The following is a 25,596-nucleotide window of genomic DNA, read 5'->3' as shown; positions in this document are numbered from 1 at the left end:
TGACTTGTGCTGCCGTAGTCATCAGAATAACATTCTCCTGCATTCCATCTGTAGTTTTTCATTTATAAGCTTACATTAACACCAAAGGCTTATTAGTGGTGAAAATATATGGTAATCAAACAGCCGCACATTTGGTTGTATACAAAGCTCTGTCATCTCTCTTCTCGTAGCCGCCATTGGACCATTCTGATACCATATTACTGGTAATACCAGTAATAACGGTATTAATAAGGAATCTGGTGAGGGTGCAAGTGTTAGTGAGCCACAGCACTCCATTAGTGGATTCACAGGAATCACACCAGGAGAAAAATTACGAACATGTTTTTCATGGATGATGACTCGTCCTCCGGCGACCTCCCTCCTCCTCCCTACCTTTCTCCCCTCCTCTTCGAACTTATCCATCACCAGCCTTCACTTATGGTATGTACAAATAAAAAAAATAAATAAATAAATAAAAAAAAAAAAAAAATACATTGAAACTTTTATAATCTTAAAGTTTTGCTAAGATTGGAACGAATTACCTGATAAATAGGTATCAATAATCGAACTTTTTAAATACTTGAACAGCCATTTGGAACTAATTAAGTTCGAGTATTGAGTCTCCGCTATATTTAGCATCTGACATTGTCACTCTCATCCTGAGCTGTGGGAAGTGTTTGCCAGGCTTAAGATGCATTTCTCACCTGGTTACAGAGGTTTAAAGGGCCAACCAAACCTTTAAATGATTGAGCTTGTGTCACACCCCCTTTATTCATCTCTTATGCTTTGATTTTCTTGTATTTTTGTTTTTTTTTACTGGTTTTTTAACTTGTCTTCTGATGAAGCAGTATAATAGTTTGGAGGAGTCTAACTTGAAGGGAAACCAAATAGTGTTGTCACGTTCAATCCCCCGGGCCGTCACCCTACAGTGCTATCTCAACTTGTTGCGTTTTTTTTTTTTTTCTCTCTCTCCTTTAAAATTGACAATGCCACATGGAAGGACTAAAAGAAAGGTGAAGAGTGAAATAAGTTGCCAGAGAGCCTTGAAAAGGTGGAGGACTGAGGAGACATGTGAATCAGCCACTTTGTCTTCCTCCAATCTCCACAAAAAAAAAAAAAAAAAAAAAAAAAAAAAAAAAAAAAGTGTGTGAAGCAAGGTTACAGACATAGCCTATTACCACGAGAGGAGAGGTAGGCCTACCAAATGAGTGATGATGGTTCTCTGGTAGTGATATCATTGGAAAGGTTACAGAAATTGGTCAATTTTATGAAGTGTGAGTGTGGAAATAGTTACCTCAGAAATAAGGAGTAGTAACTTCAAAATAGATTCCACCTGGCTACAGTGAAGTGGATTGACACCAGTAATACCCACAGAATATGTTATTTTCATAATGGATATAGATATATCCATTATATGTTATGAAGTCATATTGATATCTTATAAAGTCATATATTAATATGATCAAAACAAGACCAGGAGCTAAAAATCTACCAGACAAGCAAGAACTCACCTTGTGTAGGTACTTTGTATATGTTATCCATGGCCTCATGCTATCAAAACAACTACTACCAACCTCCAAGATGATGTCAAAGGATTATGTGAGTAAATATTTGTATTTGGTGCATGTTGGAGTGAGTTATATGGGCCTATTGAAGATGCTCACAGAAAAATGCACTTTTCCAAACTTTCTTTTTGTGCATTAATTGCTGAATAACTTTTTTCAGTAACTGACCGATTTTAAAAATTCTTGAAGCAAAATAATCATCAACCTCATCTTTATAAACATGACCATGGCCATGATCAAATGCCTTCAATTATATTTGGAGAAAAAAAAAAAAAAAAAAAAAAAAAAAAAAAATTGCAATGTGATGAAATTCTAATGACTTAGTTTACGTGTATGACAATAGTCACATTTGTTGGTTGTTGTGTATTCACCTCTGATCAAGAGGATATTACCAAACTACTATTAGTTATGATTCTATTTTGTGATTTTGAAAATCTTTTTCATCACTGAAAAATTATTTTTGCACAAAAACTACCAGAGGTTTCTATATCACATTTACGCTATAAAAGCAATATATATTAATACACATTGTATAAATATTATTCAATTACGTGAAAAAATAAGGATAAAAGAGCAAAAAAAAACTATACCGCACCACGAGAACCAAATTTCCCCCCTAAGTCTATCTAAATAGCTATACATCTACATACATCCACATCAGGGAAAGATTAGCTTAGACAAAGTATCTGAACCTGCCTCTACCCAAAACAGCAACTCTATCTACACATACACACACATTCCCCAAAACTAAGTAAAAAATGCACACTGGCCACACTCACACAAGCATGCAAGAATTTTTTCCATCATAATATGATCCAATACCAGAATTAGTAACACAAATAGCCATGTATGTATCTTATTCTGTATCACAACTTTGAAAAGATGAAAGGGATGCACTTACCTGAAGTGGAAGAAGACCTCCTTGTCATGTTCAATGGTTTCAATGAAGCCAAAAGTGTCCTTCAGTGCTGCCACAAAGCCTTGGTACACAGTTGACAAGTGATGGTTGGAAGCACCATTGTTCATCTTGCTGCTTACAGAGTTGTTGTTGCTGTTGCTACTGTTGCCATTACTGCTGTTGTGGCTGTTCAAACTGTTACTGCTGCTATTATTGCTGCTGCTGAAGCCATTGTTGTTGGTAAGGCTGTTACTGGAACTGTTGTTTGTAGTGGAGCTGATAAAAGAAAATATGATGTTATCTAAAAAATTATCAATAGATAAGTATTCAAATGTTACACTGAAGGCATCAGTAATAAGAAAGCTTCATATGAGCATAAAAAAAATGATGTGTGTGTGTGTGTGTGTTTCACTGTTTGATCTGCTGCAGTCTCTGACGAGACAGCCAGACGTTACCCTACGGAACGAGCTCAGAGCTCATTATTTCCAATCTTCGGATAGGCCTGAGACCAGGCACACACCACACACCGGGACAAGGTCACAACTCCTTGATTTACATCCCGTACCTACTCATTGCTAGGTGAACAGGGGCTACACGTGAAAGGAGACACACCCAAATATCTCCACACGGCCGGGGAATCGAACCCTGGTCCTCTGGCTTGTGAAGCCAGCGCTCTAACCACTGAACTACCGGGCGCGCGCGTGTGTGTATTTACCTATTTGTGTATTATAGGGCCCAAGCTAAGCTCTCTGTGACCTGTCTCCTTGTCCATTCCTGTCATATCTCTCTTTCATCTGATTGACACACACCGCGTCAACGACATCACTGCTCAGTGTATTTCACTTATCAATGCTACGATACGGGAAACTGTATTTTCTCACGTCATTTAGACAGATGTCTTTTATTAGCTTTTTTCCATGTCCTCGGAGATGATTACTTGTGGTCACCTTTATCAACTCTCTGCCCAGTATGTCAATCTTGTTCATCAATTTATACATAGTTATCATGTCTCCTCTTGTTCTTCTCTCTTCTAATGTGGTCAGCCCCAGCTTCCTCAGTCTTTCCTCATAGTCTAACTCCCTGAGTCCTGGTACCATCCTTGTTGCCAGCCTCTGTACCCTTTCCACCTTCTTCACATTTTTCTTCATATGCAGTGACCAGACACATGCTGCATATTCTAACTGGGATCTTATTAAGGTACGTAATATCTTCATCATTCCTTCATCTAGGTAGTGGAATGCAAGGTGTGTGTGTGTGTGTGTGTGTGTGTGTGTGTGTGTGTGTGTGTGTGTGTGTGTGTGTGTGTGTGTGTGTGTGTGTGTGTGTGTGTGTGTGTGTGTGTATATTTACCTATTTATATATATATATATATATATATATATATATATATATATATATATATATATATATATATATATATATATATATATATATATATATATATATATATATATATATATATATATATATATATATATATATATATATATATATATATATATATATATATTACAGGATTCGAGCAGGACTCATAGTCACCTGTCTTCATACCTACATTTATCCAGCTTTTCCTTAAATTTGTGCACACTTTCTGTTGCTGCAATTTCTTCACTCAATACGTTCCACATATCCACCGTCCTATGTGGAAAACTAGAGTTTTTTAATGTTTCTTCAACACTGACTTGCTGTGATCTTGGAGTGCCCTCTTGCTTGCCTACCTCCATCCTCCATCAGTGATACCCGGTCTTGTCTATCTATCTTTTCCATAAGGTTTACTAACTTATACATCACTATTAGATCTTTTTCCTCTGTCCTTTAATATGGTATTTCTATTTCCTTCAGTCTTTATTCAAAGGGAAAATCCTTTATTTCTGGCACCATCTTTGTAGTGGTCCTTTGGATTCTTTCTATTTCCTTGGATGTTCTTCTAGTTGTATGGTGACACACCACTGCTACCCATTCTAGTCAAGGTCTTATCATAGTGGTTATGATCATTTTCATCATATTCTTGTCCATGTAATGAAATGCCACCCTAATGTTAGTTAGTGTCTTGTATGTTGAAGCAAATAACCCATTCATGTGTCTTTCTGGAGACAGTGTGTCTTGTATAATCACTCTCAGGTCTTTTCTTCACTCCTTTTCATTAAAATCTTTTCTCCCATTTTGAATTCCCATGTAGGTCTTCTATTACCTTTACTCATTTCTATTACATGGCATTTCCTGGTATTAAACTCTAATTTTTACTCTTGGCTCTACTTCCAGGTCTTGTTAATATCTTTCTGCAATTCCATACAGTCTTTGATGTTCCTTACTACTCTCAAAAGTTTTGCATCATCTGCAAACAAATTTATGTAACAACTCAGACCCTCTTGCATATTGTTAACATATACTTGGAACATAATTGGTGCCACCACTGAACCCTGTGATATGCCACTAGTAACTCTGCTCCAAATCGATGGGGTGTCTCTTTTCATTGTCCTCATTTCCCTATCTGTAGAGTAGTCTGTCATCCATTTTAAGATATTTCCCTTTATTCCTCCGATGTGTTCTATTTTCCATAAGATTCTTCTGTGTGGTACTCTGTCGAAAGCCTTCTTGATATTTTGATACACCATGTCAACCCATCTATCTCTCCCTTGTACTTTATCTTTTACTCTTGTATAAAAACTTAGTAAATTTGTTATGCATGATCTTCCTTTTCTGAAAACGAATTGGGAGTGATTTATTATTTCATTTTCTTCTAGATAAAGGTAACTCGATTTACATGTGTTTAATTAACGCATTTTTGTTATTATGCAACCAAAAAAATATTATAATTAATTTAATTTGTGCAATCGGTTTGCTTATATGTGATTTGGACCAACCGCATTTTCAAACTGAGCGCCAGACACAATTTCAAACTGCATGCCAGAGAGTTCCGCAGCTGGCCAATAGGTGGGAACTCTGCTCTTCTCGTGCCTCATTTGCAGTCTGCCAGCACTGAGTACAAACGGAATCTCTTCAATCAGCCTATAATCACCAAGATGGCCCCAAGATGTCCTTCATCTTCTGCATGTGGGGTTATTTTTGATTAGTGGATTTTTGATAAAGTGGACAAGCTCAGAGGAAGATGGTGACTGACAGACTGGTGTGAGTAGTGAAGGCAGTGACACAGTGAGTGTTGTGTTTATGTATTCTTTGTTTTCTTGTTTTCTCTTGTTATTTTTTGCTTTCTCTTATCATTTCTTGCTTTTCCCTTTACTTTAAAAACACTTATAGTATTTAGAGTGATATACGTGATGCCTCTTGGAACGCATCTATTGCGTAAATCGAGTTACCTGTATTCTAACTATTTTTGTTTAATTACAATTTCACAGATCTTTCCCACAACACTAATCAGTGACACTGGTCTTTAATCTAGGGCTTTGGTCTTTTTCCTCATTTGTATATTGGGACTATATTTGCTCTTTTCCATTCCCTTGGTACCTTCCCTTCCATCAGAGAGCTGTTGATCACATACCAGATTGGTTCCACCAGTTGTTCTCTACATTGTTTCAGTGTCCATCCTGACACTCCATATGACCCCATTACCTTCCTCATGTCCCCCTTCATTATATATATATATATATATATATATATATATATATATATATATATATATATATATATATATATATATATATATATATATATATATATATATATATATATATATATATATATATATATATATATATATATATATATATATATATATATATATATATATATATATATAAGAAATGCTGTCAGCTGTTGCAAGTACAAAGCCATCAGAACAGTGCCTCCAGAAAACAATGGCACACCAACATGGTTTTTATAAAAAGGCAAGCACTCTTACAGTCATGCCGGAAAACTGATGTTAATGGAATATCAAATCTTGACAGTCAACTATACAAAGAAAGCCAAGATCTAACCTTCTCCCTATTAGGTTGCTCTATGTTCAATACTCCTTCTCTAATATGTGTGAAGACTTTTAGTGTTTAGGGAGACAGGCCTTAATGGTCTTTACTCAGGTGTCTTTTTTTATTTCTATGTAATAAGAGGCACAGATAATAAGTCCATTTAGAGTGCCAGTTCCAAAAGTCAAGTTGAAGCAATCATCCAAAATTGGAGGATAAGTGCCTCTCTCTTGAAAGTGTTCAAGTCATAGGAAGGAGAAAATACAAAATCGTAAAGGGATGGCTATGACAAAAGAATCCAGCTATTCACTTACATGCACAGTCTAGCACTCACATTTTCCTCTCACTGAAATTACTAAGATACACCAATATATAGATGTCATGGATAACATCTAATGCAATAGCTGTGATCTTGGACTTCTGCTTCTTACCTGGGGCTTGTGGATAGGACGGCTCTGGAAGGCACCATCCCCGGAGCAGAAGTGAGGTTGTTGGTGGACTGTCGGATAGTGGTGTTTAGGCGCACTACCTTCACCCCCATGGCGATGAGTTCTTTTGTGCGCTTCACCTTGTAGATGTTGAACTCCACCTGGAATATCACAAATTAATGTTATTGGTTTACAACTGCACCAACCAACTGCAAACTTCTGGCTACACCTTTCCTGCTCAAATATATGAGTGTTTTATCAAATTTTCCTAATGCATATATCCATCTTCTCTTCTCTACTTCAGAACTTAAATATAAAATCAAATTTGTTGAGGTGTATGGCATTTCAAATCTACATCTGATTAAAATGTTTCCCTGCTAAAGCCAATCACTAAGGGATGATACTGGCTAAACACTTGTATGAAAATAAATATTTTCTAATTCATATATCCAAGTTCTCTTCCTTACATCAAAACCTAAATATGAAATCAAACTGGTTGAGGTTTAAGAAATTTCAAATCTATATATGATCAAATCTAATGTTTCCTTGCTAGATTGAGCCTATCACTAAGGGATGATACTGTCTAAACCCTTGTATGAATAATAGGTTTCATGGCAGCAGCCCAGACTCACCTTGTCCCCCACCTGCACGGGTCTATCACAGTTTTTGGCATAGTAGTTGATAGTCTGCTTCACTCCATCCTGAATGTAGGAGATCACACCAGGCTCTTCTATTTTTTCTGAAGGTGAGGACCTTCCACTGGCTTTGGTGGGGGTTCTGGGACTGGCTGGAGCCTCTATAGCCACCTGTGGGCAATTAATCATCAGTGAAAAGCCTACACAATTCAAACAAGTACATTCCCAAGGTGAAAGTTCCAATGACCCACACAACCTAATAAAGCTGTAGTATCAAGGAAGTATGCACACTCTAAGATGTCAACAGAAACACAGATGTCTTGCAAGATTAAGTTTGTATTATGAATTGAAAAACTCAATGATGCTACAACTTTGAGAAAGTAAAACCTATCCAAATAATTTCATTCATCACATGGACTAGAGTTTAGATCTTCATACCAAGCATAAGTTTACTGGTGTACTCACATGTCCCTGAACTCCCTCAGTGACTAGCACTTCAAATTTCACAGTGCCGGAGTTAACACGGTGAATACGGATGGCACTCTGTCGGTTCGGGGATTGGTTTGTGGTGTCCTGCCACGAAGAAATTAATTAATTGTGAATTGGCTCATTACTTATTTTTCACTTAAGCAAACCAAATTATGATTATGGGAGAAAAAAAACTTACTACCCTTCAAAATATGTAGTTGACTGTATGTCAGCCAACTCTCCTGCATTTTAAGACTTAAGATGTTTGTAAAATAAAGTAAGTATTTGATAAATTTGAAAAATATGGTAATTTGCAAAGTTAGTTCTTAAATAAAAACAAGTGTTTGATAGATAACCTTACAGGTGTCCTTATACCCAAAATCTGGTAACAGAGATTAGCTACATAGTTTACTTTATCTAAAACATGTAAAAAAAAAAAGTTTTATAGGGGACTGTGGATAAAAATGGAATTTATTCCATGAGGCACCACAACAGCTTAGGTTATATGGCACTGCTAGGGTTAATGGGAGAACGCTGCATCTCCCAACGGGCAACTAGGTTTGGCAAGTATCAGAATCTTGGCTGCCTAGCCCGGAGGCCCAAACACGAGCTGCCTTAACCAACTACACCACCTAGCCCCCAACTAAGATGAATTGAGGGAATTTTTTTCCTTGGGTAAAACTGATTTGATATACATACCAACTGTATCAGTCCTATTCAGGAGTGACATAACAAAGGAGTAACAAATCAAATATAAATTTCAAAGAAATAACATTTTCTGGGAATGATAAAACAACAGAGGAGCTTCCTATTCCAGTCCGTTCTCAATTATGCAAAGTAGGGAACATGGATGATAACTGTAAAAATAAGAATATTATTGCTATATTGAATATTGAACACATAAGACCACTGCATTGAACATCTTTCTCAAATCCCTCCTTCACAGAACCCCAACTCCTCCAACCCTCCCATACCACTGCTTCACCAGTTTGTGAATCTTAAGCCCTATGAATTGCAGGTGAGGGAGACCGATTTTGTTAGTGAATGTATGTCTGTAACATAAAATAATAAGAATGCTGAACTCATTGTTTCTGAATCAGTTTTAATGCTTCAGTAATAATAGTGAAACTAAAAATGACAACGACTATTGAAGTGTTTCAGAATAGATTTTAATGCTTTAAATGTAATACCAAATCAAAAAGTTACCTATCAGCTGTGCAGTTGCTGCTGGAACTTTCGGTTGTGTTCTTCATTTAATTTAGACATTTATTTTTTATGTTTTCTAACCCATAATGGATGAATATCAATGTGTAAAATCCCAAATGAATAAAGACAAGCTAACATTCAGAGGATACATTTTACCGACACCAATGCTCCTGAAACAACCACCATCATTTCCAATGCAAGAACAAAAATTGCAATGGTTCTGCAACTCTGTGGTGTGACAATTTTCAATGCCATGGGTGGCTTGGTGTCAGAGGGTAAAGCACACAATCACACCCCACTGAGAGGGAGGGTGGATATTGTACAGCCTGCTGATGCAATCAAAATTAGGGCCAAAGCTAACACTTTGGTGTCAGCTGCAATTGTCCAAGAAGTTACACAGGAACTAAACATTGACAACACAGTAGATATGCCTTCCAAATCCACTGTGAGGCAAGTCATCCATCATATCAGGAAAAGAAATTTCCAGTGGAATCTGAACATGTGACAGATTTAATGATCCTAGATAAACTTCCTTTTGTTTGACACAAATAATTTAGGGGGTCTAGTTTTTTTTTTTTTTTTTTTAACAATCATTAATTTTAACAATTAATATATTTCTTCATAAAATATTATTTGTTCTGGGAGACAAGAATTTTAAACAAACTGGTTAAATCTTAACAAATTAAATTGGTTAAATTGGTTAAATTTTAACAAATTTAACCAATTTAATGAGTTTAGCTTTTTAACAATCATATCAATACTAACAATTTTCATATATCTTTAAAATAAGATATCAATTATGCTTTCTTTCACTCTTCATTGTTGTCACTCCTTTAATAAGGTATTTATGTCACTCCTTTGTTATGTCACTCTAGTGAAATGTCACTCTTTCAATACAGACCCCAACTGTACATATATCAAATTGAGTTATTGAGTCACAGAATTTCGTTCTGTAAGCAGTCCTCTCCATACACTGCATGCTTCACTACCTACCTGGGCTACAGTGAACATAACCTCATCATTGACAGAGATTTCATTTTCTGGGTCCAGCAGTTCGCTGTAGTGGAAAAATAGGCGAGCATCTCGGTCAGCACATTTGATAAACCCATAGCCATCCTTGAGGGCAGCAATCACTCCATGCTCACGCTTCTCACCAGACACGTTGAAGCTGAAAATAGGAAACAAATACATACTGAAGCAGCAAAGTGAAACAAATATATACTGAAGCTGCAAAAGGAAAACAAATACTCATTGAAGTTGCAAAGAGGAAAGATAAATACATATTAGAGCTGCAAATGGCAAAATAAATCAGGTTTTTCTTTGTACAGTAACTTCAGTCAAGAATGCTAACTATTAACACTGCCAGAGCACTGAATGAGTAGGATGAGAGGGAGAGAATGATTAACTCACCTGTCATCTAGAAGGGAGATGTTGGTGGCCTTCTGCAGGTGGTCACGGCGATCAGTTGCAATGTTGAACTGCACCCAGTCCCCATGACGTAATGTGAAGTCTCCCTTCTGGTCACGCTCACCAAACTTCACTTCAACCTATCAGTACAATACAAGGTCATCAGGGAAAAGGAATGTTACATAAAAATCACAAAGGTCAACTGTCACACCAAAAATTGCCCACTACTGCTGCCTAGAGCAGTAAGTGGCATTCTGTGACAACTATTCGATCGACATCAAGGAGATTATAAGACTTTATAAACTATCCCTCAGATTTGGATCATCAATATGATGATGGCACTTCAATGGGCCTTTTTCATTTCCTTTGGTTAGTGCCTTTAAAAAGAATGAATAAATAGAAAACAAATAAATGAAGTCAAGAAAAAAAAAAAAAAAAAAAAAAAAAAAATATATATATATATATATATATATATATATATATATATATATATATATATATATATATATATACATACATACATACATACATACATACATATATATATATATATATATATATATATATATATATATATATATATATATATATATACGCTTGACTTACGCGTTTTTGTTATAATGCGACTGAAAAAATATCTTAATCAATTCAATTTGCACAATCGGTTTGCTTATACGCGATTTGGCCCAACCGCATTTTCAAACTGAGCGCCAGACGCAATTTCAAAGTGTGCGCCAGAGAGTTCCGCAGCTGGCAGATCGGTGGGAGCTCCGCTCTTCTTGTGCCTCATTTGCAGTCTGCCAGCACTGAATAAAGACAGAATCTCTTCAATCTGCCTATAATTCACCAAGATGGCCCCAAAATGTCCTTCATCTTCTTCTGCATGTGGGGTTATTTTTGATTAGTGGATTTTTGATAAAGTGGAAAAGCTCAGAGGAAGATGGTGACTGACTGTGGTGTGAGTGGTGAAGGCAGTGACACAGTGAGTGTTGTGTTTACATATTCTTTGTTTTGTTGTTTTCTCTTATTTTTTGCTTTCTCTTATTAAATTTTGCTTTTCCCTTTACTTTAAATACACTTCTAGTATTTAGAATGGTAAATAATAAAAACATGCTAATTTAGCCAAACAAATAGTGTATTTTGTACAAATTTTTTTGGACCACATCCAGCATTCCCCCTATCATCTATTGTTTCTTATAAGAATTACATGTTTGTTTTATGTGAATTTTGATATACGCAATGCCTCTTGAAACGCATCTATCGCGTAAATCGAGTTACCTGTATATATATATATATATATATATATATATATATATATATATATATATATATATATATATATATATATACACACCCACACACAATGGAGACTTGATACTCAAACTTTTTTCATTCCAAATGGCTGTTCAAGTATCAAAAAGTTTGACTGTTGATACCTATAAATCAGGTAATTCGTTCTAATATTAGCAGAACCTCAAATTTATTATTACTTTTTTATTTGATTTGTACATACCATAAATGAAGGCTGGTGATGAATAACATAGAAGAGAAAAGGATGGGGAGCTGGAGGGAGGTCATTGGAATACGAGTCACCATCCATGAAAATGCCTTTGTATCTTTTCTCCTGGTGTGATTCCTGTGAACCCACTAGTGGAGGGCTATTGCTCACTAACACTTACACTCGAAATAAATTCCTTATTTTCACCACTAATAAGCTTCTTTGGTGCCATTATAAGTTTGTAAATGAAAAACGACCAACAGAATGCAGAAGAATGTTGTTTTTCTCAAGACTGTGGCAGGACTAGGGACGCACACTGGTATCCAGCATACTGGATTACCGGTAATACCAGTATCAGAACAGGACAATGGCAATGACAAGAAGGGAAAGGACAGAGCTTTGTTTACAACCATGTGTGTGGCCGTTCAATTACCAGATATTTTCACCACTACCAAGCCTTTGGTGTTAATTAGTTTATAAATGGAAAACTACAGACAGAACGCATGAAAATATTATTCTGACCGCAGCAGCACAACTGGTGGATGGGGGAGGGAAAGGTCAGGGAGGCTTTGTTTAAAACCATATGTGTGGACGTTCAACTATAAGGTATTTTTTTGAGTATTAAATCAAACTTTTGCTTTCAAGTATTGAAAAGTTTGACTTAATTAGTACTAACCCTTAAAGTGCGGGGTGTTGATTTACTTTCCGTCTGTTACAATGGGGAAAAATCACAGCTGTCAAAAATGATAAAAATATTTTTTCCTTATAAAACATATTTCTTTGTGTTATTCTGAGTACAACGATGTAGTTTTTAACATGTTATGACCTCTGAGAGCAAAGTTATTGCATATGAAAAAATTCATGGCAGAACCCGCTGCTAAGAAAACCCGCCGCTAAGAAATGCCCCCCAAGCTCTGATAACACTGTGCTCCCTCTCTCTCTCTCTCTCTCTTTTTGGACATTTGAATTTGATGTAAAAGTAGGAACTTTTGCACTTCCATGTCATGAAAATGCAAACTCAGGTATATGAAATGATGTGCAAAACAGGAAAAGAAAAACAAACCACATATTACAAGTATTGTGGATTTTTATAATAATTGGAATCCAGCAACTCTTATTAGCAATGGAATTCACGTGACTTGGCCGACAAGCACAGTCTTGTAGAAGCAACCAGGGGAGACACACACCAGCGCATTGCTGGGGGGGCATAGGCTACGTGATGAAGTTTATGAACGTCGCTGTGAGGGTTGGTTTCTGTCTCCCAGATCACTATCAGAATCACTACTGGAGTCTTCATTTTCTTCTGTCTCAATAAAAAAAAATCACTGTCTTCATTTTCATCATTCCTCAATGTCATTACCGAGTAACACTGACATAACATCACTCGGAGTACCGTTTCCTTCCTCCGGGTCACGGGGGTTGCCAGATGTCATCTTGAAATGGGAAAAGATGACCTATTATGAGGGAAAATATGTCTCAAGGCTCAAGCAGACAAGCGAGAAAAGATGCCAGATACCTCCACTTACCCCAGGACCAATAGTGAGGGGGAGAGATTCAAACGTTTAGTGTGGAAAAAATCATGATTACGAAAAAAATCATGATTACCGGTACGATCCCCGCCTCTCCGCACGCGACGCTACAATCGTACCGATACGATCAATGTACTTTAAGGGTTAAGACGTTCGAGTATTGAGTCTCCAATGTATATATATACATACATACATACATACATACATATATATATATATATATATATATATATATATATATATATATATATATATATATATATATATATATATATATATATATATATATATATATATATATATATATATATATATATATATATATATATATATATATATATATATATATATATATATATATATATATATATATATATATATATATATATATATATATATATATATATATATATATATATATATATATATATATATATATATATATATATATATATATATATATATATATATATATATATATATATATATATATATATATATATATATATATATATATATATATATATATATATATATAGTATGACTTGAAAGACAGGGCATCTATAGTGCACATGGTAAAGGAGAGAGAAGACCCACAAAAGGAAGGTTATCTTCATTATATCCACTTCACACAACGTTTTGGGAAAGTACATATCCCATCTTCAGGTGTATAAAAAACCAACACTGTAAAAACACACATAAAACTTTACTTACTAACTGGCAAATTCTGATTGGTTGACTAAGAATTTACTATCCAATACATATTAGAATATAGTGTTATATATTGTATTGGATAGTAAATTCTTAGTCAACCAATCAGAATTTGCCAGTTAGTAAGTAGGAGCTTATAAATATTGGTATGCCAGTTTCCCTCCCCACTTACCTGTTGGAGGAACTAGTAGCAGGACCACTGCGTCTGGTCATGTTTTAAAGTTTTATGTGCGTTTTTACAGTGTTGGTTTTTTTTATACACCTGAAGATGGGATATGTACTTTCCCAAAACATTGTGTGAAGTGGATATAATGAAGATAACCGTCCTTTTGTGGGTCTTCTCTCTCCTTTACTATATATATATATATATATATATATATATATATATATATATATATATATATATATATATATATATATATACACACACACCTACACACACTAAAAACTCACCTCTGAACGGTCTTTGCCACGATAACGAATGCGGCCTGTCAGAGGGTCCTTCTGGTTGTGCCGTGGGTTCCTTTCAACAGGCTTCAGAACCTGTCCCTTCATCAGCTCCTGATTGATGTCCTCAAACACCACTGTGCCTGGCTTCAGCTTCACCATGTTGGTAGCTACTTCCTTTCCCTGAGGTGATGAGACTTATTAGCTTCCTCTCAGTAAGATTCATCACGCAATCTGAGCATTGAATCCTGTTCACCCTATTTCTTTACATTGACAAGATTAGATCAGTACTGTTGCAAAGACCACAAAGCCTTTCACTGTCATTCAAAGACTTGAGATAAAAAAAAAAAAGATTAATTATTCCATACACCAAATGAACTCATGAAACACAATATTTAAATACTTTGCTTGAAAAAAAAAACCACAAATGCAATTAATGTGTGATGCAACAAATGAAACTACAATCTATTGGCCACAATTCACATGTAAGAGGTAAGAGAAGCCCTATCTTACATTTCGTGTCTGGATGTAGAACTCCACATCATCGCCAAGCTTCAGTCCACCAGGAATATTCTTTGCCTCAGAGAAGTGGAAGAAAATTTCATCCACAACGTCAGCACGCTCAATAAAGCCATACGAGTCTTTGATGGTGCTCACAACACCCTGGTACTTGACAGGCTGGGCAGGATTTTCCAGACGCACATGTCGAGCAGCCAGGTTGCCCGTCCTGAGCCAGGTGTGTTGTGTATTAGTTTTAATATAAGAGTAATCACGAGGAGGAGGAGGAGGAGGAGGAGGAGGAGGAGGAGGAGGAGGAGGAGGAGGAGGAGGAGGAGGAGGAGGAGGAGGAGGAGGAGGAGGAACACAAAGGAATACAAAGGAAGACAAACAGCAACAGACCCTTAGGTCCTTACTAGGCTGTTTGTGGAGACTATCTACTAACTACCAGTGGTAGAGACAGGACAGCAAAGCAGAAGGCTCCTCCCCACCCACCCCTCCCTCCAGCCGAGGCTGGCAGGAAAAAAGGCGAAACCATGTGATATTACAAAATCACATGAATTTTAGTAGAGAGTGAAAAGGAAATGTGTAATCTACATCTGACTACTTGTGTTTGTGGGGGAAAGTGTTAACGCTTGGTAAATGTCATGTTGTGTGTGCATTGTGTATGTGGATGCACAGTGTGTATGTCGAATGGGTGGTGCGGCAGCCTTGCCTGGCGCTTTCTAGGAGGCAGCAGTCAATCAGGCCCCAGCTCCGTTCAATCCACTGAGATAGCATACTTTCCCTGTAGGGACGCCGTACGCTGATAACCCCTTGCAACATTGATCCCTGGTACTTAGTTCCCGATGATGATCAATGGTTGACAAGGCCCTCTCCAAACACAGCCCGTCACAGGTCGAGAGTAGTAGTAGTGACCGTTCACTCTGGGCTATCTGTGCGTGTATGCAGTGTAGTGTAGTATGTATGTAAACACAGTGTGGAGTCAAAAAGGTGGTGCAGCAGCCTTGCCTGGCGCTTTCAAGAGAGGCAGCAGTCAATCAGGCCCCAGCTCCGTACAACCACTGTAAAAGTGCACTTCCCTTTAAGGGGCGCCGCACACTGTACGGTTACCCCCTGCAGCGGTGACACCTGGTACCTTAAATCCCGATGATGGTCACCTACTGTCAGGGCTCTTGACTATCCACAGCCCTTCACAGATCGAGAGTAAAAGTAGTGACCGTTCACTCCGGGCTATCTGTGTCATGTATGGAGGGTGAGAGTAATTCAAACTAACGGGCAATTTAAACCATGATCAGAGGCCCGGGAGATAAAAGAAAAAGCGCAAGTTATTCGGAAATGAATAGCGACAACCGGGGATTAGATTCAAAGTATTTATCGAGGCGAACTTTGAACGTTTCGATAGTACCTGAGTTGACAACATTTGATGGCAGACCATTCCATATATTAACTATGCGATTAAAGAAAAAGTGTTTGGCTTCATTTGTTACAAAGCGCTTACCAACAATTTTAAAACCATTGCTTCTGGTGACATTTGACTGGTCGACTGATACGTATTTTTGAATATTCATATTTGCAAACCCATTAAAAATTTTGAAAAGCATGATAAGGTCGCCTCTTACTCTCCGTTTCTCAAGAGAAAATAAATTTAATTCCTTTAGGCGTTCCTCGTAGGATTTGTTCCGCAGCCTTGGGATCATTTTTGTTAATCTGCGTTGTATTTTTCTAATTTTTCGATATCTTTTTGTAATACGGTGACCAAAACTGAACATTGTATTCGAGATGTGGACGGACGAGTGAGTTATATAATGTTAATATTATTTTCTCAGACTTGAAAGTGAAAGATCGTCCAATGAAACCAACTAATTTATTCGCAGTTTTGACGACTTCAGTACAGTGTTTGCTAGGCTTGAGGTCTGCTGAAACAATGACACCAAGATCTTTTTCTTTGTCCACACTCGTCATTGGGGTATTATTCATCTTGTATGTCGCCTGAGGATTTTGATTTCCTATGTGTAAAACGTGGCATTTATCTATATTGAATTTCATTTGCCACTTGTTTGACCATTCGATGAGAGTATCTAAATCTCTTTGCAAAAGTTGTCTTTGGCTTTCTGAGTCTACTCTGTTTGCAATTTTTGTGTCATCTGCGAATTTTGAGAGCTTACAATTTATTCTTTCATCAATGTCGTTAATATATATAATAAAAAGAATAGGTCCCAGAACTGATCCTTGAGGAACGCCACTGCTTACGTTAATCCAGTCTGAAGATTTACCATTGATCACAACTCGCTGTTTACGATCAGACAACCAATCCTCGATCCACGCTGCAATGTCACCAGTTATACCATGCGCTTTTACTTTATTGATAAGACGTTTATGTGGCACTTTGTCAAAAGCCTTTTGGAAGTCAAGATATATGATATCGACCGCTCTGGTGTTGTCGTACAAATTATATATATCATGGAAAAAGTCAAGCAAGTTTGTTAAACATGACCGCTTGTTTCTAAATCCATGTTGTGATTCGTTTATTATGTTGTTACTTTCTAAGAATGCAACAACTTTATCCCTCAAAACTGTCTCCATTAATTTACCTACCACTGAAGTGAGGCTAATTGGTCGATAATTTCTAGTTTGAGACTTGTCACCTTTTTTAAAGATTGGAGTTACGTTTGCGAGTTTCCAGTCATCAGGAACTTTACGAGTGCTTAGTGATTTATTAAAGAGGATAGACAATGGTTTAACAAGTTCGTTCTTTGCCTCTTTTAGTATTCGTGGAGAAATTTTATCGGGACCAGGAGTTTTATTTGTTTTAACTTTATTTATTGCGCTCAAAATTTCATTTTCTTGGATATCGCACGTATTTAAAAAGACATTATTGCTGTGATTTGGTGCAGTTGGCTGATTTTCTGAATAATTTTCTTCAGTGAAGACTGAGGCAAAGTAATTGTTTAATTTAATAGCCATTTCAATTTCGTCGTCCGTGTGTTCGCCATTGTCTAGAGCTAGCGGCCCTATTGATGAAGCTATTGGTTTTTTGGTTGATATAACTGAAAAACTCTTTAGGATTTGTCTTGCTACGATTGGAGCTCATAATTTTTCTTACTTTCCCTAATAAGATTTTTAGCATTGCATCGCAATTGGTCATGCTCAGTCTTGTCTCTTTCATTGTGCGTTGTTTTGTATTTGTGGTAGGCGCGTTTTTTAGCAGAGAGTTTTTTATTTCTGAATTCCACCATTTAGGTTTATAGCTGGCGATTGAGCGCCTATTTCGTAGTGGAATAGAGGAGTACTCCACCTCCTACTCTGTGCGGAGGAGGAGGAGGAGGAGGAGGAGGAGGAGGAGGAGGAGGAGGAGGAGGAGGAGGAGGAGGAGGAGGAGGAGGAGGAGGAGGAGGAGAGAGAGAGAGAGAGAGAGAGAGAGAGAGAGAGAGAGAGAGAGAGAGAGAGAGAGAGAGAGAGAGAGAGAGAGAGAGAGAGAGAGAGAGAGAGAGAGAGAGAGAGAGAGAGAGAGAGAGAGAGAGAGAGAGGACAAGCCCACTAAGTTGCTAAAAAAAAAAAAAAAAAAAAAAAAAAAAAAAAAGGATAAAACCTTTCTGTAGAATTATATCACTTGCATGGTCTCCTAATTTCAACTAGCAGGTCTGAATTGAACAGCTGCTTGAAATAGATATAATATCAACTTTGATAGTTATCAAACAAATAGACTCCCTATATAAATAAATCTTCCTACTTTCAATTAGCAGGCCCTGAGTTAAACAACTGCTTGAATTAGATGTTATGTCAACTATGATAGCCACTCACCTCTGGTTTGTGGCGATCTGGAAGCTGACCTTGTCCCCAGGCTTGAGAATGACATAGCCTTCCACATCCTCCTTGCCATATGGAAGGAAGAAACACTCACCACGATTCTCATAGGTGATGCGACCCTGGTGCTCACCTCCAGACTCACTGCGAAGCTCAGTAGTGACTATTCCAATCACACGCTCCTCACTCAACACCTGATGGGCCCAAAATGACTTTATCATCATCTTAATTCTGACTGGTTCCATGGATGCCTACATTCAGTCATGTTCAATAGCAGGCTACATAGTCATTCCAGACATCTTTATTTTCTTACAAGGCTTCTTGCAAGGCAAACAAACTTCCTGAATTACATATCTCATTTCATAATTCATTCTTTTACTCAGCTTCTGGAACACACTTGACATGACACAATGATGAACATGTGAATAAAAAATATCAGGCCATTTGTAATCATCCAGGCTTGAAAGGATTTTGATCAGCCTTAACTTTTATCATTACAATCATCAGGAAAATTACAATAGGTGTTACCTCACTCAGTACAGGCTTAAGTCCCATTTAGTCCTTTCCCTGCACTAACAACCAGGTGCAGCAAATCAACAGAGGAAGATGCAAGAGATAAAACTAAAAACTACAGTGCCAACCCGACTCTATGGCAATAGCATAGGACATCAACACTACTGGGGCTCCAAGCCAATAACACTCATTGATTGCTTACATAATCAACTTATTATCTCTTGGCTCTTGTACAAAAGACTGACTAAGTAATTTTTTGTACCAAGGATTTCTCAAGTCTTTTTCATCATGTGCTCCATAAAAAACTACAGAAATTTCAGTTAACCTAACAAGCTCTCAAGGAATAAAAGTTTAAATAGCTGATCATATAAAATAATGGCCTATGATATATAATCTTCTGACCAATTTAGAAAATGAACATAATGTTCAGATAAGAAAAATTTCTCATTCCAAGTGACATATAACCTGATACTCACCACTTCTGGAGAAATTTTTGTGACAGCAGAAGCAATGGGTTTGCCTGTACGACGGTCAAAGGTCACTTCAAACTCCACTGGGTCACCAATGCGAAGGTGTTCAGTGTTGCCATCAAACTGAGAGAAATGGAAGAAGAGTCGTGCCTGACGTTCGCAGCACTGGATGAAGCCATAGGTTTGCTGGGAGGAATAATGATCTATTACACACTTGAACAAGCTACATATGTAATGGAAAAATACAAAATCACAACAATTATCAAATTATAATCAAAGTATACCAAAAAAAATTTTTTTCTTTCAGTTCTGTTTTTGCTTTCTTCTCACAACTTCAGAACTCACCAGCAATTTCTCAATGATGCCAGTTTCTCGGACATTCTGGCTGTTATTGCTAGACATGCCATTGCTGTGGGTGTATGATGAGCTGGACTCCTGCCCATTGGACTCCGTGGGGAAACCATTGGCATTAAGTGTGAATGTTCCGATCTTGAAGTCTGCCACAGGAGGAGTGTACTGACTGCTTGAGTTGGAGTTATAGTAGTTGGAGGAAGAACTATTAAGCTGTGGGGATCTTGGGGGTCCCTGAGACTGTGGGGCAGGTGGGGGTGGTTGTTGCTGTTGCTGCTGCTGTTGCTGTTGCTGTTGCTGCTGTTGTTGCTGTTGCTGCTGCTGTTGTTGTTGTTGTTGCTGCTGCTGGGATGTGGGTGGTTGTGAGTGATTGTTGGACTGGTGCAAGGCCTGGCTGGACTGTGTGGTGGGGTGGCTGTTCATGTGGGGTGAGGAATAGACACTGTGCTGTGTTGGAGTAGGGGCACACATGTAGTTAGGAGACATGGGGGTTATTGTGCTGCGGGACTGGTGGTGGCTAGACAAGGGGGGATCATAAAAGCCATTGTATCGGTTGTGGTGTTGCAAGCTGCCTCCACTATAATCCAGTACTGCAGGTTCAGAGATAGGCGGCTGGAAAATATTCCACTGAGGATCCATTGTTATGAGTGTTAGTGTTGCTACTTGGTCGTTTATACTTTAATATACAAGACTGCAGCTATGTTGCCTGCTACTTGTGGTGGTAGGGAGTTACGGGACCACACATTCACTTCACAATAATATATCTAAGACAATACATCTAATTGTGGGTTTTGTTACGTCTTTGATTATGTCCTTCAAGCATGTAAAGATCTAAATCAAGGAAAGATAAAAAGGGAAATCCTTACACGTTTGTACAACTTGCAGTTGACGATGGAGAAAATAAACAAAAAAATAAAGGTAAAATATCTACTTGACCAAAAGTCACTAATACTCCTTGTACACTAACTGAATAACGCACATGGACTTTGGTCAACAAAGATTTCGACTTAACACAGATTCTTGCGACGAGACTGGTTCAAAAATGCTCAGAAAATAGAGGAAGAGGGAAGGGTAGGGGACAAGGGAGAAAGGATAACAACTGTGAGAGGAGGTACAGTTGTCATATGTTACTTCCTTTTGTTTTCCTTTTGTGCCAGGATGTGTATGTATAGACTACTGTATATATATTTATATATAAGGAAAAAGTAAAATAGGTATAGATATATATGATTTTTGAGTAGTGGTACTAGATAGTAGGTGAAGTAGTTGAAGTAGTTGTAACAGTAACAGTAGTGGTGATTTGGCAGTATATAGTGACTGTGTGGGGGGGGTGTTGGTCCTCAGATGTCACTCAGATGCTTGTGCCGTGCTTTAAGTGCCAATGATGCAGCAGCCGTTGTGTGCAATGCTTTGTTCACCACTTTGGGGTAGCAGCTATTCTCTGGGGTTAGATTTTTCTTGGTAAGTTGTGCTTTTCTTCTTTGGATAGACTTGGCAAGGTTGCTTGGACTGCTACATCTAGGTCAGCTTTATACTTGTTACTGGTAACTTGTGTTTCTAAGCTAATTAGATGTGGCTTAGCTGCAGTTTCTTGATGTTAATTCTTAAGTCTTGTGATGTTCAGACTCTGCAATTATGAGATCAAAGTTAATTCATTGTACTTTTCATCATATGCAATGTGATCATCAAACACACATGAGAGAGAGAGAGAGAGAGAGAGAGAGAGAGAGAGAGAGAGAGAGAGAGAGAGAGAGAGAGAGAGAGAGAGAGATTAGCATAAAATAGATTCTAGGGTCATTTTGTTAACACACTATGTAATCTGTTGCCAAATAAAGTGTGGTCATCAGCTTAACTAGTTAGATAATAATGCACTGAACTAAAGTCCAGTAAAAACTACAACTAACCCTCCGTTATTGTGCAAAATTGGTGCCTAAAAAGCTGTGCAATAGCGGAAAACGTGACAACGGAAGTGAAGAATAAATAAGAAATAAATAAATTGGTGCCTCAACCCAAAAATTTTCACACACACACACACACAAAAAAAAAAAAAAAAAAAAAAAAAAAAAAAAAAAGCTCTGAACAACAGAATACCATGTGCAAGACCAAGGGGTGGTGGTGGTGGTGAGCAGAGTGACCGAAACCAATCAGCTCCCTTATTCAAATCACATGACATGAATACACAGCGACTATTGGCTGCTGGCTCCTCCTCCTCCTCATGATCATCATCTTTCTGCCCCTCCACCTCTTCCTCCTCCTCCTTCCCCATCTAAACATTCGTCAGTGTGTGGTTGGGATATGGGTGGTGGTACTACTATTACTTCTACTACTACTACTACTACTACTACTACTACTACTACTACAGGTGCATGATTACGACTTTCTAGATGCGCTAAAACTGAATTTTGCAGATTTTCATAAGTGCATGATAACGCATAAACACAATAACAGAAGGGCACGATAACGGAGGGTTAGGTGTACATATACATATAAAAGATTGTATATGGTTCAGGAATGCTTCTTCTCACACTGTATTAAAAATAACCATGATGGTATTGAAAAAAAATGGTAATAAAAAATATTACCACAATAACTGATAAATTAAAGACAATAAACTTATCAGCACTAATCAATAACTGATAAACCTATCTCCCAATAATTGATAAAGTTCTGGCAAATCAGTAAATCTAAAATTCCAATACTAGAGATAATGATAGGTATTTTAAATAAAAAAAAATCCAAAACTTAATTTTTATATTTATCTTAGAAAAGCTGGAAAGAGCTTAAAACTTCAAATTCAATGATAATGCTGTTTCTTCCCATATGAAGAGTAAGTAAAATAACAACATGTTCATGTTCCAAAAACTTTAATCGCTATCTTGGAACCAAGTATTGACAAAACTGATGAATCAATAATGCGGGAAAATACTAAGCAGATAACCTAAAACTTGGTATTGCCATCACATTAGGTAAATTATCATGATAATCCATTCAACTCCCCACACCATTAATCTAACCTACTAAATCCCTTTGTTGTTTTCCATGCTGGCAGATAATGAGTATCAACTAAACAACTTTACAAACCATTCTGCTGTGACTTCCTAAACAGTCACATTTTAAGTTTTGATACCATACTAGACCTTATGCATAAGAAAAATAACAATCTAACTTCCGAACTAGACTAGGTCCCGATTTTCAAAATACTGTAACTCTGAGTTATTGGTTGTCATTTGTCTCTAATAATAAACAACTAACTTATAGGTGGTCTGCATAACCTTGTATATCATTGTTACCATCAAATAAATTACATATCAGTGCATCGGTACAGAGATGACAAACCCTTCAGGAAGTCAGCAGGTCACACAGGGACGACACAGAACGCCTAACTTCTGATTTTTCTAAGATTTCTGATTGAGGCAGGGAAAACTTAGTAGTGTTCAATGCTTCAAAAACTCAATTCCTCCATGTAACAACTTGACACAACCTTCCAGACAACTATCCTCTCTTCTTCAATGACACTCAACTGGCTGGCTCCCTCTTCTACACTAAGTATCATCAGCCTATCCTTTACTCATAATCTAAGCTGGAAACTTCACATCTCATCTCTTGTTAAAACAGCTTCTATGAAGTTAAGCGTTCTGAGGCATCTCCACCAGTTTTTCTTGCCTTTCCAACTGCTAACTCTGTACAAGGGCCATATCTACCCTTGTATAGAGTAGTACTCTTTGCATGCTTGGGAGGGTTCCACTCACACAGCTTTATTAGATAGGATGGAATCGAAAGCTTTTCGTCTCAGCAGTCTCCCTCCTCTGACTGACTGTCTTCAGCCTCTTTCTCACCACTGAAATGTTGCACCTCTTGCTATCTTTTATCGCTATTTTCATGCTAACTGCTCTACTGATCTTGCTAACTGCATGCCTCCCCTCCTCCTGCAGCCTCACTGCACAAGGCTTTCTTCTTCCTCTCATCCTTATTTTGTCTAACTCTGTAACACAAGAGTTAGCCAGTACTCTCAGTTTTTCATAACTTTCTCTAGTAAACTCTGGAACTCCCTGCCTGTATCTGTATTTCCAAATTCCTATGACTTGACCTCATTCAAGAGGAAGTTTTTTAGACATTTGTCCCTATCCTTTGGCTCATTCTATTGGTTCTGTAAGGAGACTAGCAACTGAATGGGCCTTCTATCTTTATATTTTTGTTGCACTTGGCCAGTCCTCCTCTCATATATATATATATATATATATATATATATATATATATATATATATATATATATATATATAACAAGAGCACCAAACACTTCCTTTCCCTGAACCAGCACTGAACATAAACACTTCAAATCCATGCCAGCTTACCCTTTCTTTATTGTCTATTGACTAACTTGACCTCCTTTAGGACACTAATCTAATCAAGCATTTCTTAACCTAATCCAAATAGTTAGGTATTGCTAGGTTAGATTAGTGTCCTGAAGTATAGACTACTGATTTTAGATTTTCTGTAGTATCAAAGATGGTGCCCATCATAACAGCAGCAGCAATAATTTGCACCTTTCTTCATGGTAAGAGGTGACATGTAACTATATGTATTTTACCTTCCCCACCCAAAACTCCACTTTCCCACCAGGTCCTGAAGTTTGTCAGGGGTGAGGAGCTAATAACATTAAAAAATAGAGCAGCGTGCCTTGTCTTAATATTCATCCATTCTTCTCAAATATATTAATGATAATGTACCATATACAGTAAGGCAAAAATCACCATCATGTATGTTGAGTGCCAGCACATATAAGCATAATTCTTGTGCAATGAACCTTTAATACACAAGGACAAACTTCACCCATTCACCACTACACCAACATCCTATGTAAAAGATTTCAGTAACTATAACATTAAATTACAATATAGCACAGTACTGGAAATACATGATATGTTTATGTATCCTTCAAATTCCAAGGCCCCTGCCTCCACGACCCCAATGCATAAGAACCATCACCCACAACTTAACAAGATGATTTTATGTAAAAGGACTTTACCAAACACTGAACTATAGTATAGCACGGTATGATGTATACATACCATGTATGTATATATGTATTCTCCTTAAATCCCCTTCCCACCATCCCTAAATCATTCTAGGTAAGAGTAGCTATCTTGCATATATAATAGGATTTACCATAACTATGTATTATATAGTATGGTACTTGAAATGTATAGAATGTCCACATGTCTATACATATCCTCTATATTTCTCCCAACGCACAAGGACAACCAGC

General features: G+C 37.3%; 1 protein-coding gene across 2 annotated transcripts in view; it reads right to left on the bottom strand.

Annotated features, from left to right (window-relative positions):
* The window catches only part of LOC123498088 (cold shock domain-containing protein E1-like), a 56,072-nt gene that overhangs the window by 29,337 nt on the left and 1,139 nt on the right, over positions 1–25,596 (bottom strand). The window contains exons 2-12 of one of the 2 annotated variants that reach the window (XM_045245200.1): positions 20,325–21,957; positions 19,986–20,165; positions 18,994–19,199; positions 15,205–15,418; positions 14,698–14,874; positions 10,510–10,646; positions 10,093–10,267; positions 7,891–7,998; positions 7,423–7,596; positions 6,794–6,951; positions 2,446–2,718 (exon numbers count right to left, since the gene is read on the bottom strand). In XM_045245200.1, the coding sequence (XP_045101135.1) occupies positions 2,446–2,718; positions 6,794–6,951; positions 7,423–7,596; positions 7,891–7,998; positions 10,093–10,267; positions 10,510–10,646; positions 14,698–14,874; positions 15,205–15,418; positions 18,994–19,199; positions 19,986–20,165; positions 20,325–20,969 (2,447 nt within the window). In that variant the 5' untranslated portion in view covers positions 20,970–21,957. The remainder of the gene's footprint in view (positions 1–2,445; positions 2,719–6,793; positions 6,952–7,422; positions 7,597–7,890; positions 7,999–10,092; positions 10,268–10,509; positions 10,647–14,697; positions 14,875–15,204; positions 15,419–18,993; positions 19,200–19,985; positions 20,166–20,324; positions 21,958–25,596) is intronic. The other variant, XM_045245201.1, reaches the window with a different exon arrangement.

Source organism: Portunus trituberculatus, chromosome 47 (genome assembly GCF_017591435.1).
Source record: "Portunus trituberculatus isolate SZX2019 chromosome 47, ASM1759143v1, whole genome shotgun sequence".
In the NCBI taxonomy this organism is placed as follows: Eukaryota; Metazoa; Arthropoda; class Malacostraca; order Decapoda; family Portunidae; genus Portunus; species Portunus trituberculatus.
The sequence above is the reverse complement of the archived record's forward strand: the minus strand, read 5'-3'. Positions and strand labels throughout refer to the sequence as shown.